General features: G+C 31.5%; 2 protein-coding genes across 5 annotated transcripts in view; both read right to left on the bottom strand.

The window, feature by feature from the left end:
• Positions 1–1,624: 1,624 nt before the first annotated feature.
• Positions 1,625–4,227, bottom strand: LOC125873042 (protein FIZZY-RELATED 3). The gene is made up of 10 exons (XM_049553887.1): positions 3,520–4,227; positions 3,319–3,441; positions 3,145–3,249; positions 2,879–3,058; positions 2,732–2,794; positions 2,449–2,643; positions 2,273–2,374; positions 2,126–2,188; positions 1,953–2,021; positions 1,625–1,866 (listed from the first exon to the last, which is right to left on the bottom strand). Exons 1-10 carry the CDS (start codon positions 4,072–4,074, stop codon positions 1,813–1,815), a joined length of 1,509 nt encoding a protein of 502 aa, XP_049409844.1. The 5' UTR covers positions 4,075–4,227; the 3' UTR covers positions 1,625–1,812.
• Positions 4,228–10,606: 6,379 nt separating this feature from the next.
• LOC125872914 (actin-related protein 5) overlaps positions 10,607–12,628 on the bottom strand; it is a 1,108,764-nt gene continuing 1,106,742 nt past the window's right edge. For 2 of the 4 annotated variants that reach the window (XM_049553710.1, XM_049553709.1), the window contains exons 11-13: positions 12,097–12,224; positions 11,400–11,745; positions 10,607–11,308 (exon numbers count right to left, since the gene is read on the bottom strand). In XM_049553710.1, coding sequence (XP_049409667.1) covers positions 10,808–11,308; positions 11,400–11,745; positions 12,097–12,224 — 975 coding nt within the window. In that variant the 3' untranslated portion in view covers positions 10,607–10,807. The remainder of the gene's footprint in view (positions 11,309–11,399; positions 11,746–12,096; positions 12,225–12,628) is intronic. The other 2 variants (XM_049553708.1, XM_049553711.1) reach the window with 1 other exon arrangement.

Below are 12,628 nucleotides of genomic sequence, written 5' to 3'. Positions count from 1 at the left end.
ATTTTCAAGGCTGGATAGCCACTTGCTAGTTAGGGCTGACAGAAGAAAGTTTTGAACCTGCAGGTTAGTGTTTTTAATTCACTGATCCATTGCTTGGGCTAACACAAGATAGATATGTACAGGTACTGTACTTGATCCGGCTCATATTTGCAGAAGAGAAGCACTAAAGCTCTTGAAACTAGAGTATCTTGTTCTGTTGTCTGATGGTCATATCCTCAGACATGTGCAACAATTTGATGACAGTTAATCTGAGGAACATCCATTGAAATGCTAGTGTTAGTGTTCAAATTTACCAAGTAACTAACTATATTCAAATTCAAAATGCTTCTTATATAGTACGGAAATCAATTCGGTGTATGCCTTATACATTGAAGAACAGAGAAAAGAAACAATAGCTAATCCTAGGATCTCAAACATATCCATTTTAAAACAATACATCTTTCATCAAAAGAGAAAATCAAGTAGTAACGCTAAGAATTTAAGAGAGCAAATATAAAAATATGAATAAGAAAAACAACAATTTAAGATAAAAAAAATTCCTATACTCGGAGTGGCCTTTTTAGCTATGATCTAAAATTGTCTTTCTTTTGATGATCACTCGATGAAAATTCTCTGTTTTAGGCTGGTAAAACCCTAGAATTATGTGGGGAGAAATATGTAAGGAGGGAGAAAATCACTCTCTTGCATGTGACTTGATGCCACATTACATTGACCATATTACTCATGTATTTTCTTTGCCATTTCTTCAAACCTTTTGCAATTTGAAACTGGCGATGAACAGTTTTGGAAAAAATCAAATCACTTTCTAATGGCTCAAACCAAACTCGTGTTTCAATATTTTTAGGAGACGACTTCTCATTTGCTTCTCTGTTAAACGGTAAGAATTGTGACTGACTACTGGAATACACAGAATATTAAAGTGAGTTACGATTTCTTAAATTAACTCGTTCCCACAAATTCTGTGTGCCTTAAGAAATTATAACCCTCTCGTGGTTGCCAAGGTTTGGGTTACTTCTCCCAAAATAGAACGAAAAAATGCTTCTATAACCGCGGAATTACACAACTCCAGCAAACTCAACAAAATCACACGACAGTTGCCTTGTTTTTTTTTTAAAAGATCAATGTAGATATCTCTGTGTTGTCTAAGATCTTAATTTATAGACAAAAAATGAGATAGAGAAATACAATTCAAAAGATAGCCTTTTGATGCAATCCAAAAATTGTCTTCTTCATACCTTAAAACCCCCCCAACACTTATCTCTAACTGTGTCACATAAAATTATCTATCACCTTTACTAATGTTTTATTAGGGTAAAGATTAGGACAGCCTGGTGCATACATGTTAGCAGAGTCCGGAAAAGAGTTTATGGATACAATTTTTTTTATTAAGTTTCAGTTCTAAGAATTGTCGGTTGCGATCTCACAAGAATCACGCATTCTGTATTTTTCAGTAATATATTTTGTCATTTTCAGGATTTTTACATTGAATCAATGTCAATAATAATAGCAATATTGCAAAAGTTATGGAGATTAACAATGTAAATAATAGCCAGCTGGAGTGATTGTGGCACCAAATTAGATTAGAGGCAACAGGCCAAAAGGTAAAACAAAAGCATCACAATTTTGGGAGATTGTTTACAGGCAGGCATAAATATGTTTGTGAATAAAATATGTGTTTAAAAAAGCACAATCAATTTTCTGGAGATTGTTTTCACAGGCATATACAAATATGCAAAAAGAATAGTATGAATATATTTGTATGATTTGTGTCTTCCTTGATTTCCATTTCCATTTACAGCAACAATAATTACATCAACGTATGTGCGTCCTGCCTAAAGACCATACTCCTGTGTCCTTCACTGCTGCCTGGAAATAACAAAACAAACAACTAGACGCTAAATGCCATGTTTCTAACAGCGAAAGGGTTAAATCTTGAGGACATTCTGACTTACAGGAGTTTTTACTGATGGAAATACATTCCAAAAGCGGAGTGTCTCATCTCCTGCTCCAGTCACTATTGTCTGCGAGACCACGTTAAATTGTAATTTTTAAGTATGATCCTTTCTTTCTATGATAATGTGATCGATCGATCTCCTTTTCAGACATGTAATATATTGTGCAATACCTGGCCATCAGGTGACATGGCAAGATATAGGACACGCAAACTATGACCAGTTAGAGTGGCAACCTGTCACAACTTGGGATTTAATTAAAATACCCAAAACCATACAATCTAAAGAGTAAATAAAGAATAACAACTTAATTAGTTTACCTTTGACATTGATGGATACTTCCACACCATGATTTGGTTTTGGGAATACCCATGTGTGCTAACTATCTCATTTACATTTCTACTCCAAGCTAGATTGCATACCTGCATAAATCTTGTCACATTTCCACAAACTAGGCGGAAAATAAGTGGCATTGTAATTCCCACAATATACAAACCTGGCTTCCTGTATCAATATGGTTCAACTGATTGCCATTCGTTGTGTTCCAAAAGCGAATACATCGATCAGCTGTTCCTCCTCCTGATGCCAGAAGGCCACATTGGTGAGGAGACCAGGTAATGGCCTTAACAGCGGCAGTATGCTCCGTTAGCTTCAAAACTGGTTGCTGAGATCGCTGATTCCACACTAAGAGCTGTGGATCACAATTCACAACCAACATACTTAAGCATATGTTCTTTTGTTGTTGTTTAATTAGTTGATTAGATGTGTGATAACTATACCTGATTGTCATTTCCCCCTGATGCAAGTTCTCGATCATCATGAGACCATTTCAACCCACATACCTGATTGAGAGAGACAAAAAAATATTGACTCTAAAAGAAGATGCCCTTTGGTTTCATTTGAAGTTGTATGTTGTGAAAAATTACCTCGGACTTGTGACCGATAAATTTGCTAACAAAATCACTTGGAACACGAACGTCATGCTGAAGGATGTTTCTGTCTCTGCTACCAGAAGATAGGATGCGCGAACTCCACGCAAGGACTCCCGTTCTTGTTTGATGTCCACCAAATGTTCTAACCTTTTTGCATTGAGTTCCATCCCAAACCTGAAAGAGATTGATTGATCAGTCCCTATGAATAAATATATATCTCGACAAAACTTGACATTGATTCGTGTACAATCTCTCTGTACCTGAACTTGCCCAAGACCTGTACCAATTGATATATAAGACCCCTCCCTAGTCCATTGGACAGAGCAGACACTATCAGTCGGTCCTAAGTCACACAACTTTGTCACCTATTGAGAAATGCAATATTCAGTTGAGAGTATTAAGTAGAACAAAAAAAAAAAGCATTTTCTACTCACTCTACTATTTGAAGCTGTCCATAAATAAACACAAGTTCCGAGCCCAACCGCAAGGACATTCTGTGAAGACCAATCAACTAGGTTCAAATAGAAGTCATCTTGAAGTGATGGTGCATCCAGAACCTGCAATCAGTGGAAAGTCATAAACTATGCAAAATTAAACGAAGAATATTTAACCATTGTGACTAAATATATATATACCTTGTGGGGTGTTTTGGGCACTTTCCTAGGGGGTTTAGGAGGGGTAGAAGCCTCGTTGGAGAGTGAAGTATCTGTATGCCCCAACACCGAAGGGGAATACGGAGAATTAGGGCCTGAATTTTCAGTTTTAAACCTGAGCATATTCTTACTGGGACTACTCATGGGTGAATTAGCACATCCTTTAGAACCTGCAGGAGAAGAGAAACAACCAAAATCAGCCCCAAAAAGCTCAGATTTCAACAACCTGGAATATGCATCATTGTTTCCTCCTCCTTCTTTCACCGGAGACGCCTTCTCCACCAGACCAAAAGTGTGTAGCCTTGACGAAGATCTACAAGGAATGAATCTATCACTGCAACTTGCAGATTTAGACGACGGAGATGATGACAGGTTCGATATTGTCCGAGGTGACCTGTTGGACATTGGCGATGACGCCAAATTGGTTGTTCGCTTTGATCTGGGAGGAGAAGAAAAAGCATCAAGCCGAAGAGAGGTTTCGGACATTGTAGATGGAAGGTTAATTCCACTCTTTCTTCTTTGTGTTATCGATTCCATGTTTTTTCTTCAGCTCAATTCAATGGCGGAAGCTCAAATTCTGTATAGAAAAAACCTCTATGTTGTTGATGGAAAGAAGGAAGGAAGGAAGGTAACGGATAGTTTATTTAGTGAGAAAGGAAGGAGGATTTGATGAAATATTATGAGCGCTTTTCAAGTCCTAACGGTTACTTTCTGCTGCTTCCCTTTATTTTATGTTCTCTCTCACTAGCCGTTGTTGCTTCACTCTTTCTCTCACCTCAAACTACTTCTACCTTAATTACTAGCTTTAATATATCTACAGCTTTTCATTTTCTTTATTATAAAACTAGTGAATTGAGCCGCGCTTCGCACGGTAATAAATTTTTTAAATAATTTATTTATAACATGCGAATGATTAAAATATTTTAAACCTTATATATCTATATACATTAAAATTTGAGTTTTGATCTAATTTATAAGTAATACTTGATTTTTAGAAAAAAATCATCATTTTAAAATTGTAGTAGAATTTGAAGAAAAAATGATCTCTTTACATGCATGTGTTCATATTTTAAATTTAAATCTAAAAAATTGATTACAATATAAATATCTGAACTTGTCTAACAATCTCGTCTATATGCTACCTTCCTTTGCCATTTCATTTACCTTTCTTTTACAAAATTGAAATTGAAAAAAAAAAAAAAAGAATAATATTACAAATCAAATATATCTTTCTTTTTTCCATCTTATTTTCTTCAAATTTGTCATCTCTAATCTCCTACTAATTTCATCTAACTGTCAATTCTTAAGTCTCTCTTCTGATAATATTCATTATTGTGCCGTTTTCATCTTTAGTCATCGATCTCATTATCAATTAGTTTTGAGCGGTATCAATTGAAATGCTATTATTTTTTAAAAGGCATTGAAACAATGTTTTTTTTATCAATCGAAAACGTTAAAAAATCATACAAACTTTATGAAATACGAATCATATATAATGATATCAATATTTTACATTATGTCTATTGATAATCAAGAGATAAAAGTAAAAATTTAAATCTTGCAATTGTGATTTGTGTGTTGAAATGTGGATGTATAAGTCTTGAAATATTTCTTGACATTTATTAAGGTAATTACTACTATCAATTAAAAATAACTAAAACATAAAATTAAGAGAGAATTAAGGAGATGTTAGAGGTAGAAAAAGTAATAATGTGACAAAATAGTAGATGGCAATAATCAGCAATAAATGACCCGTTTCCTGCAAATCTAAGAAACAGACGTTTTTTTTTTTACGTTTTCTAAAAAATCTAGAAAAATGTCTAAAAAAATTGAGAAAAAGATTGTAACATTTCACTTCTTTTATATATATAATTGTGACGTAATACAAAAAATATATATGAATACGAAATTATAGTTACGTAAATAGAGAGACATATTCATATATATTAATGATTTAAAAAAAAAGTACACTTAAATCACAAAAATTGCAATAAAATCTTGCAAAAATTTAAATATAATATTATATATATAGACGTATTCATATATATTGACGACTTCATATAGAGAGAGAAAGAGAGAGAGACGTATTCATATATATTGACGACTTCAAAAAAATTACACCTAAATCACAAAAATTACAATAAAATCTTGTAAAAACTTGAATAACAATGACACTAATTAAAAATGTACCTCTTCAAGTAAAAAAAGAACTCCATATTAGTTAGCCTGTTATAAGATGATGATAACATATATAGATTAAAACTAAAGGATCAAGAATAAAATAAAAAGAAAAAAAATAAAAGAACAGAGAAAAACACTTACCTGAGACCTCAAAAGAAAAGGTATAAGGAGTATATATATCCGAAAATAGAGTAGGAATAAGCAAAGGAATGAAGCCAATTAATTATTGGTGATTAATAGCATAAAAGTAACTGATGCTACGTGAGGTGGAGCATTAATTGTTTTCCTAATTTAATTGCCCATTATGCTAATTATGAGGAAGGAAGTTATATTTTTTAAAATATTAATAAATACATGAAGAAAAAAAGTCAAAATTAAGAGAAAAATAAATAAATAGTAATACTGATCAATAAGGCATGCCACATCAGCAGCCCTTTCATTCAGCTTTATATTATTATATAGATTAGATGTGGTTGATTATAGTTTTTGGCAGAAGATATTTTCATTTCAATTTTATTTATTTTTTTGAAATGAAAAAAAGTAAAAAGTGACTTATACTCAATTATACTAAACAAAAACATACTTGCTAATTTTAAATTATGCTAAACTGGTATATGATGATCCGTCAATAGGTGAGAGACCTCATATATTGAAAAAGATTTATGACTTTGATAAAAAAATTATACAAATAAGCAAAAACAAATCTGAAGTAAATTCATACGAATCAAGCAAAATAAATAGAAAGTTATAGAGGGGCTATTTTCATATAATATAAAAGTTTAGAGGCAAGTTTTAATTATTATTTTTTAAAGAAAAACAACAATAATATAGCTTGGCCTAAAAACAGATTTGAAGTAGATTTTGGGATTTGAAAACTAGTCTCTCAAGAATTAGATAATATCTATGATCAAACCATATATTTCTCAAAAAAAAAAAAAAAGAGCATACATTTCTGAAATATTTTAAAATTTATGTCCAAATCGGTTCTATAAATGACTAGCCAAAGCTCAAAAGGTCCACACTTTGCAGTTATAAAATATATTCTCTTATAATTGTAAAAATCGAATATAAAAAAAGGTTAACGTAGATAAGTAAATAAGGTATACACATTATGTCTATATTTTGTTTGAAATTTGAAATAATTGTTTATCCAAAGGAAAGGAAATAATATAATGCATAAAAATCAAAACTAACATGCTAAGGGGTTGTTTGATACTATATTATATTAGTAAAATAATATATGTATTAACTCCGTATATTAGTAAATACTTTATTTGGTATACTATGCAATGTATAACTAATGTAAATTCTATTGTGTATTAAGGTGTGTATTACTAATGTCATGAATTTCTAGGTATTAATAATGCAAGGATTTTGATGCATGCATTAGCACCAAATTATACTTGTAGAGTGTATCTTTGTAAATAAATATTTTCATGCAATTGTAATGCCCCAAAAGTTTCTAAGTTACGACTAGAACTTGAAAAGTTTAGAAAATTAGTCCACACTTTTTTTTAATGTTTTACGGGCACCATCTACAGATGATGGGCCTGCAAAATTCTACAATCATCAAGATCTTCCTGCAAAATTCTACGGACAGTTGTTATTATCAAGATCTTGTGCCTGCAAAATTCTAAAATTGTGAAAGAAAAAGTAACAATTATTATTGGAGGACTTCAATGTAATCTATTTCTGTATAATAGTTCTTACAAAAAATGTTCAAAAATATTCATAACATATTAAAAATGATTCAATAAAATGTTCTCCTTCCACAATCAAATTTATCCTTTTTTCCACCTATTGAGTCAAAAATATCCTCAACCTATTAGAAATTGTTCAAATTTCCTCTCCTTCTACCTAAAAGAAAATATGTTTGTCAACTATGAAATACTAGTTAATATATCTGCACTCCATGCAGTCTTCAAATATTTTATTAGAATTTATAAATATAATATTTTTATAATATTAAAATATTTTAAAAAATCCTTTAGCCTATAAATTTGAATAAATTAACTCTCAACATTTTAATCCATTTTACTACTATTAGCAGTTTAGTTATATATCTTCTTTGTTTTTCATTACGTAACAATTTAAGACTTTTATAGCTACTAAGATTTTTGTATAATTTATGTTAAGTAATATTGTATTTGCACTCTTTCTTAAGAAACATGTTAAAAGAAAAAAATTCTCCACAAAAAATTACTCCCTTCGTTCCTTTTTATATGTCACATTTTTAAATTGCATTTGCATTAAGAAATTAAGTAACTTTACTCTTCTATCTTTATTTAATGTTTTCTTAAGTCAACTTATCAATAAATGATGAATATGCTAGATTTCAAAAATTAAAATGCATTTAGATGACTATTTAAATTTTTGAGTTTATTTTTGGAGCTAATTTTTTTCACCAATTGATCTAAAAAAAAATTAAAAAATTGTTAAAGCTTCAACTTTCAAGATTATTTTAGATTTTTTCTCCATCTTTTATTTTTAATTTGTTTGTTGAGATTTTTTTTTTCAAATTAAGATTTTATAGAATAGTGATTGAAGAGAGTAATTAATCAATGTATGGAGTACTCCAATGAATATTAATTACTTATTAGTTTTCCTAGGATGACCAAAATATATATTTCCAAGACTAATTAACTACTCTTTCAAGGGTATAATAGGAAGAATATGGTAATTTATGCATTGATTTTATAAAATGACAAGTATTATAGACCAACTATTAATAGAAAGAGATGACATATAAAAAGGAACGGAGGGAGTATTCTTTGTGGGCATACATTAAATTTCTCCTTTTCTGTGATTAAGACAATATTTTCAAACAACATTTATTCGGATTAATTCAAACATATATTTATATATTTTGTTTATTTAATTCAAGTATTTTTATTACGCAAGACAAACATGTAAACAAACAACTACGTACTTTACACAAAAAACTTAAAAAATTAAAAGGAAACTAAATAATTGGCAAAGTATATTAAAAAAATTGTAGACATATATATTTATAATTAGAAAATATTTTTGAGTTATTTCTAATATGCTAAGGGCATTTTTGATCTAATAGATAGAAGGAGGGACAAATCTGAACTATTTCCAATAGGTGAAAGGCACTTTTTGTTCAATATGTGGAAGGAGGGGTAAATTTGAACCAATAGGTGGAAGGAGGACATTTTGAACTATTTCTAATATGTTAAAGCATTTTTGAACCATTTCCGTAGTTTTTATAGTAACTGGTTCATCATCTAGAATTTAAAGAAGTTTTTTATTACTTTGTAATTCACCATTATAATTAGTGCTATTAGAGGTGTGGTGGTGGGGGGGGGGGGGGGGGGGGGGGGTAGATTTTGGTCAGTTATTGGTCAAAATCAAATCAATCAAATATGATATACATTTATCGATTCAATTGTTATTAAAGAGCTTGAGAATAAAAGCAAACTTGAATGAGTTTTATTCAATCTAGCATCTGCTCAAGTACAAAGTGAACGTAACTAACTCAACTAATTTTAAGGAAGTAATCTAACAACTTATTATAATCTTGAAGATAAGATTAAATATCTTATTCAAACTAATTTTTAAAAAAACTAAAGATATTCCTAACAAACTAATAACCATAAGTTTATCTCAATACACCCCCTCAAGTTTTGTGTTGTGCAATAACAACTAACTTGAATAAACATTGAAGAAAGGTAGGTATGGGAAGAAGCACTCTATTTGAATTCTCGTTATTGCGGAGATAATGAAAATCCACGATAATGTGCTTCATTTTAGTGTGGAAAACTGGATTCTTGCCAAGATATGAAATGTCAATATTACCATAGAAACTAGTAGGTATTTGTGATTTATGATATCATAGTTCATTCAGCAAGTTTTGAGCATAATTGATTTACTTTTGTAACGAAGAGTAAGCTTCAAATCGCAAAGTTGAGTGATATATATCTGTCTCTACAAATTTTAGAACTCTCTTCTGTTTGATTGTGTTGATAAAAACATTTTAAAAATATTCCCAAATTCATTGCACTTAGAAATTCACTCAACTTTGAGTTGTTCACTTAGAAAGTTACTTAACTTTGTTTTATAACTCAAAAGCCACTCAACAATTGATGTTTCACTTAGAAAGTCACTCAACTATTGATGTTTCACTTAGAAAGTCACTCAATCAATTTAAATAATTTTTTAATAAAATTTTATTGAAATTTAATTTTTATTTTAAACTATTCTTTTGAAGAAATAATAAGATAGCTATTTTAATTATTTTATTAAACTGAATTATTTAATTATAATTTTTTTGAAAAACGTACCGTAGCAATTTACCCCTGAGAAAAAACCTTTTTCGTTTTAGCAATGGTATAATTAGAATTAAATATGTTAAGAAATGATTAAGAAAAAAAGGTTGGAATTCATAAGAAGTAATAAAAAAATACGCAGCACAGTACCAATTTTTTTTTAAAAAAAACTAGGTAAAACAAAATTATATTTCAACAAAATTCAATAAAATAAGTATTTTATTAATTTTTTAAAAAACAGTTAATTTTATTTTTTTGTATATTACAAAATTTTAGTTAGTTGAAAGTGACTTTCTAAGTAAACTATCAAAAATTAAGTGATTTTTTAAGTGAACTATTAATAGTTAAGTACTCCATCTGAGATATTAACTCAAACAAGTTGCAACAAAAACTTTTCTTCTCCAAAATTGAAAAGATAAAGAGTTTGGTTGCAACTAATAATGCTACCTCAGCCTCTTAAAAGAGTTACTCTTGCGAAAACTTGCCAAACAAAAAGAGACTTGGCAAAAACTCTACTGACAGAACAAGCAAAGCACCTCTTTTGAATTATCCATTTTGGAATTGTGAGTTAGATGTTGAAATGAAACTACGTTTGACGGCATAGTCCAATAGAATTTTGAATACAACCATCATATAATATCATTAACTTATCTTCTTTTTTTTGGTGTCAAATGGCAGGTATAACAAACAATTAGCTAGTGAACAACACTTCCATAGTGCAAGTTCACGTAATTTCGAATAACATAGCTCGCGCTGGGTGTACTAAACCTATGTAAATCTATCAGTTTCAACTTGAACGATTAGATTGTGTATTTGAACTTGTATCTACGAAGCCAATCTTCACCTTTTTCATAATAATCCGTTCTACTGAATGTTTGCTGTGGGAATTGCATAGCAGTAGCATACACCGAAGCACCACGCCATGCATCCATAATTGGATCTGTTGCTCTGACAACCTTTATAGGAGTTCCACATGGCCTGATCATCCGAATTCCTGCTTCCAAGCGCTCACCCATACCTGGGTAGAGACAACTCCCGCCAGTCACAAGTATTGAACTTGTCATTTTATCCTCCAAGCCTTGTACCCAACTAGGCAACCTTCTCAATGACACTCCAACCATTTCGTCCAACCCTGACTGGTCTATCCCAATGAAGTTGGGATTGAATAAAACTTCAGGACATCTAAATCTTTCAACCCCAAGTATGATTTGAAAATCCTCCTTTGTTAGAGGACGGAAACGTGGCACCTCTGAGGCAGACGCTCCAGATTCTGATCCTGGAAAAAATGTAGGGTCGATCTCCTGTGCAGATAGGTTACATCAGGATACACCTTTAAAGAACAATCCAACACAGAGACTAACGCCAAACAAAGTGTCAAGAAAACATACTGACCCGAAGCCTAGAGGAGATGCGAGCCAACTCAGTTTCATCATGATCTGGCTTATCATCGTCATCATCGTCATTATCTCTACTCATTAGCTTGTAGAGTTGCCAATCTTCATCCCTTTGACCAAACGTATCTTCACCTTTCCCTCGATCAAATGCTGCCGTTGTTAACAGACGCATCCTCTCTCTTTGGGCAGCATTCAACCTCTCCCCGCGACCAACACCTCCAGAAACATTATTATTGCCATTTGCATGGTTACCATTTGTCTTCAATCGCTTTCGCTGCTCAAGTTTTTCAGAGAGCTCTTTGTATTTGGCTCGCAACTGCTCCAAATAGCATTCTGGGTTTTCCCTACACAACACAAGATGAATTTATAAAATAAAGAGATATTGAAACATGAAATATTGGAAACAGCCTCTCTACATCCATGAGGTAGTGGTAAGGTTTGCTTACGCTCTACCCTCCCCAGACCCCACTTAGTGAGATTTCAGTAGGTATATTGTTGTTGGTGGTGTATTGAAACATGAATATACCAGTATGCAGCAAAACTGTAATTAAAGTATGTTATTTTTTGCCTCATCTTTATAAATACATATATCCATTTTGAGAAGAAACGGATACTACTGCACATCATTGTAAACAAGTTTAATTAATGCTAGAATAAGCTAGCTCAAGTATTATCTGACATGAAATACAACATACATGCGCTTTTGTTCCTCAAGTTTCTTTTCCTTCTCCTTTTCTAGCTCCTCCTCCAGACGCCTTTGTTTAGCTCGTTGCCGTGCTTCAGTTGTGGATTTCAGGAACACTTGTCTTCTCTTCTCCTTGAGCTATTAACAAGTTTCAGTATTTCCATTTTCAGTTGAAAAGTTTTAATATAAAAAAATGAAAATAAGTGGAAGATGATTTTGCACAATGCTGGCCAAGAGAAATGGAAGAGACAATTGCGACAATAAATTTAGTTGCAACAGCTCTCTTTTTTTTTAAATCTACTACATAAAGTACCAGATCAGTTCAAGAGACAGCATACGGGAATTACAGTATAATATCTCACAAAAGTTGAGCTATTAAAACATTATGATGACATGAGTTTATTTCTCATACGAAGTGCATTAATGTAACACCACAATATTCAGAAAGTAAAGGGAAAAAGACTTGGATATCGAGTTCTTCACCATCACAAAGAATTTTTGATATACAACTGCCCAACAACAGTGACTACCAATATGGCGAT

The sequence above is a fragment of the Solanum stenotomum genome, chromosome 8 (genome assembly GCF_019186545.1).
Source record: "Solanum stenotomum isolate F172 chromosome 8, ASM1918654v1, whole genome shotgun sequence".
Lineage (NCBI taxonomy): Eukaryota > Viridiplantae > Streptophyta > Magnoliopsida > Solanales > Solanaceae > Solanum > Solanum stenotomum.
Note: the sequence above shows the minus strand (reverse complement) of the source record. Positions and strands in the feature narration are given on the sequence as shown.

Coding starts and splice junctions, on each gene's coding strand:
- LOC125873042 (XM_049553887.1), bottom strand. CDS start 4,074: ATGGAATCGATAACACAAAGAAGAAAGAGTGGAATTAACCTTCCATCT. Junction 2,375..2,448: donor ATATTGATACAGGAAGCCAG/GTTTGTATATTG, acceptor AGATTTATGCAG/GTATGCAATCTAGCTTGGAG. Junction 1,867..1,952: donor TTCCATCAGTAAAAACTCCT/GTAAGTCAGAAT, acceptor TGTTATTTCCAG/GCAGCAGTGAAGGACACAGG.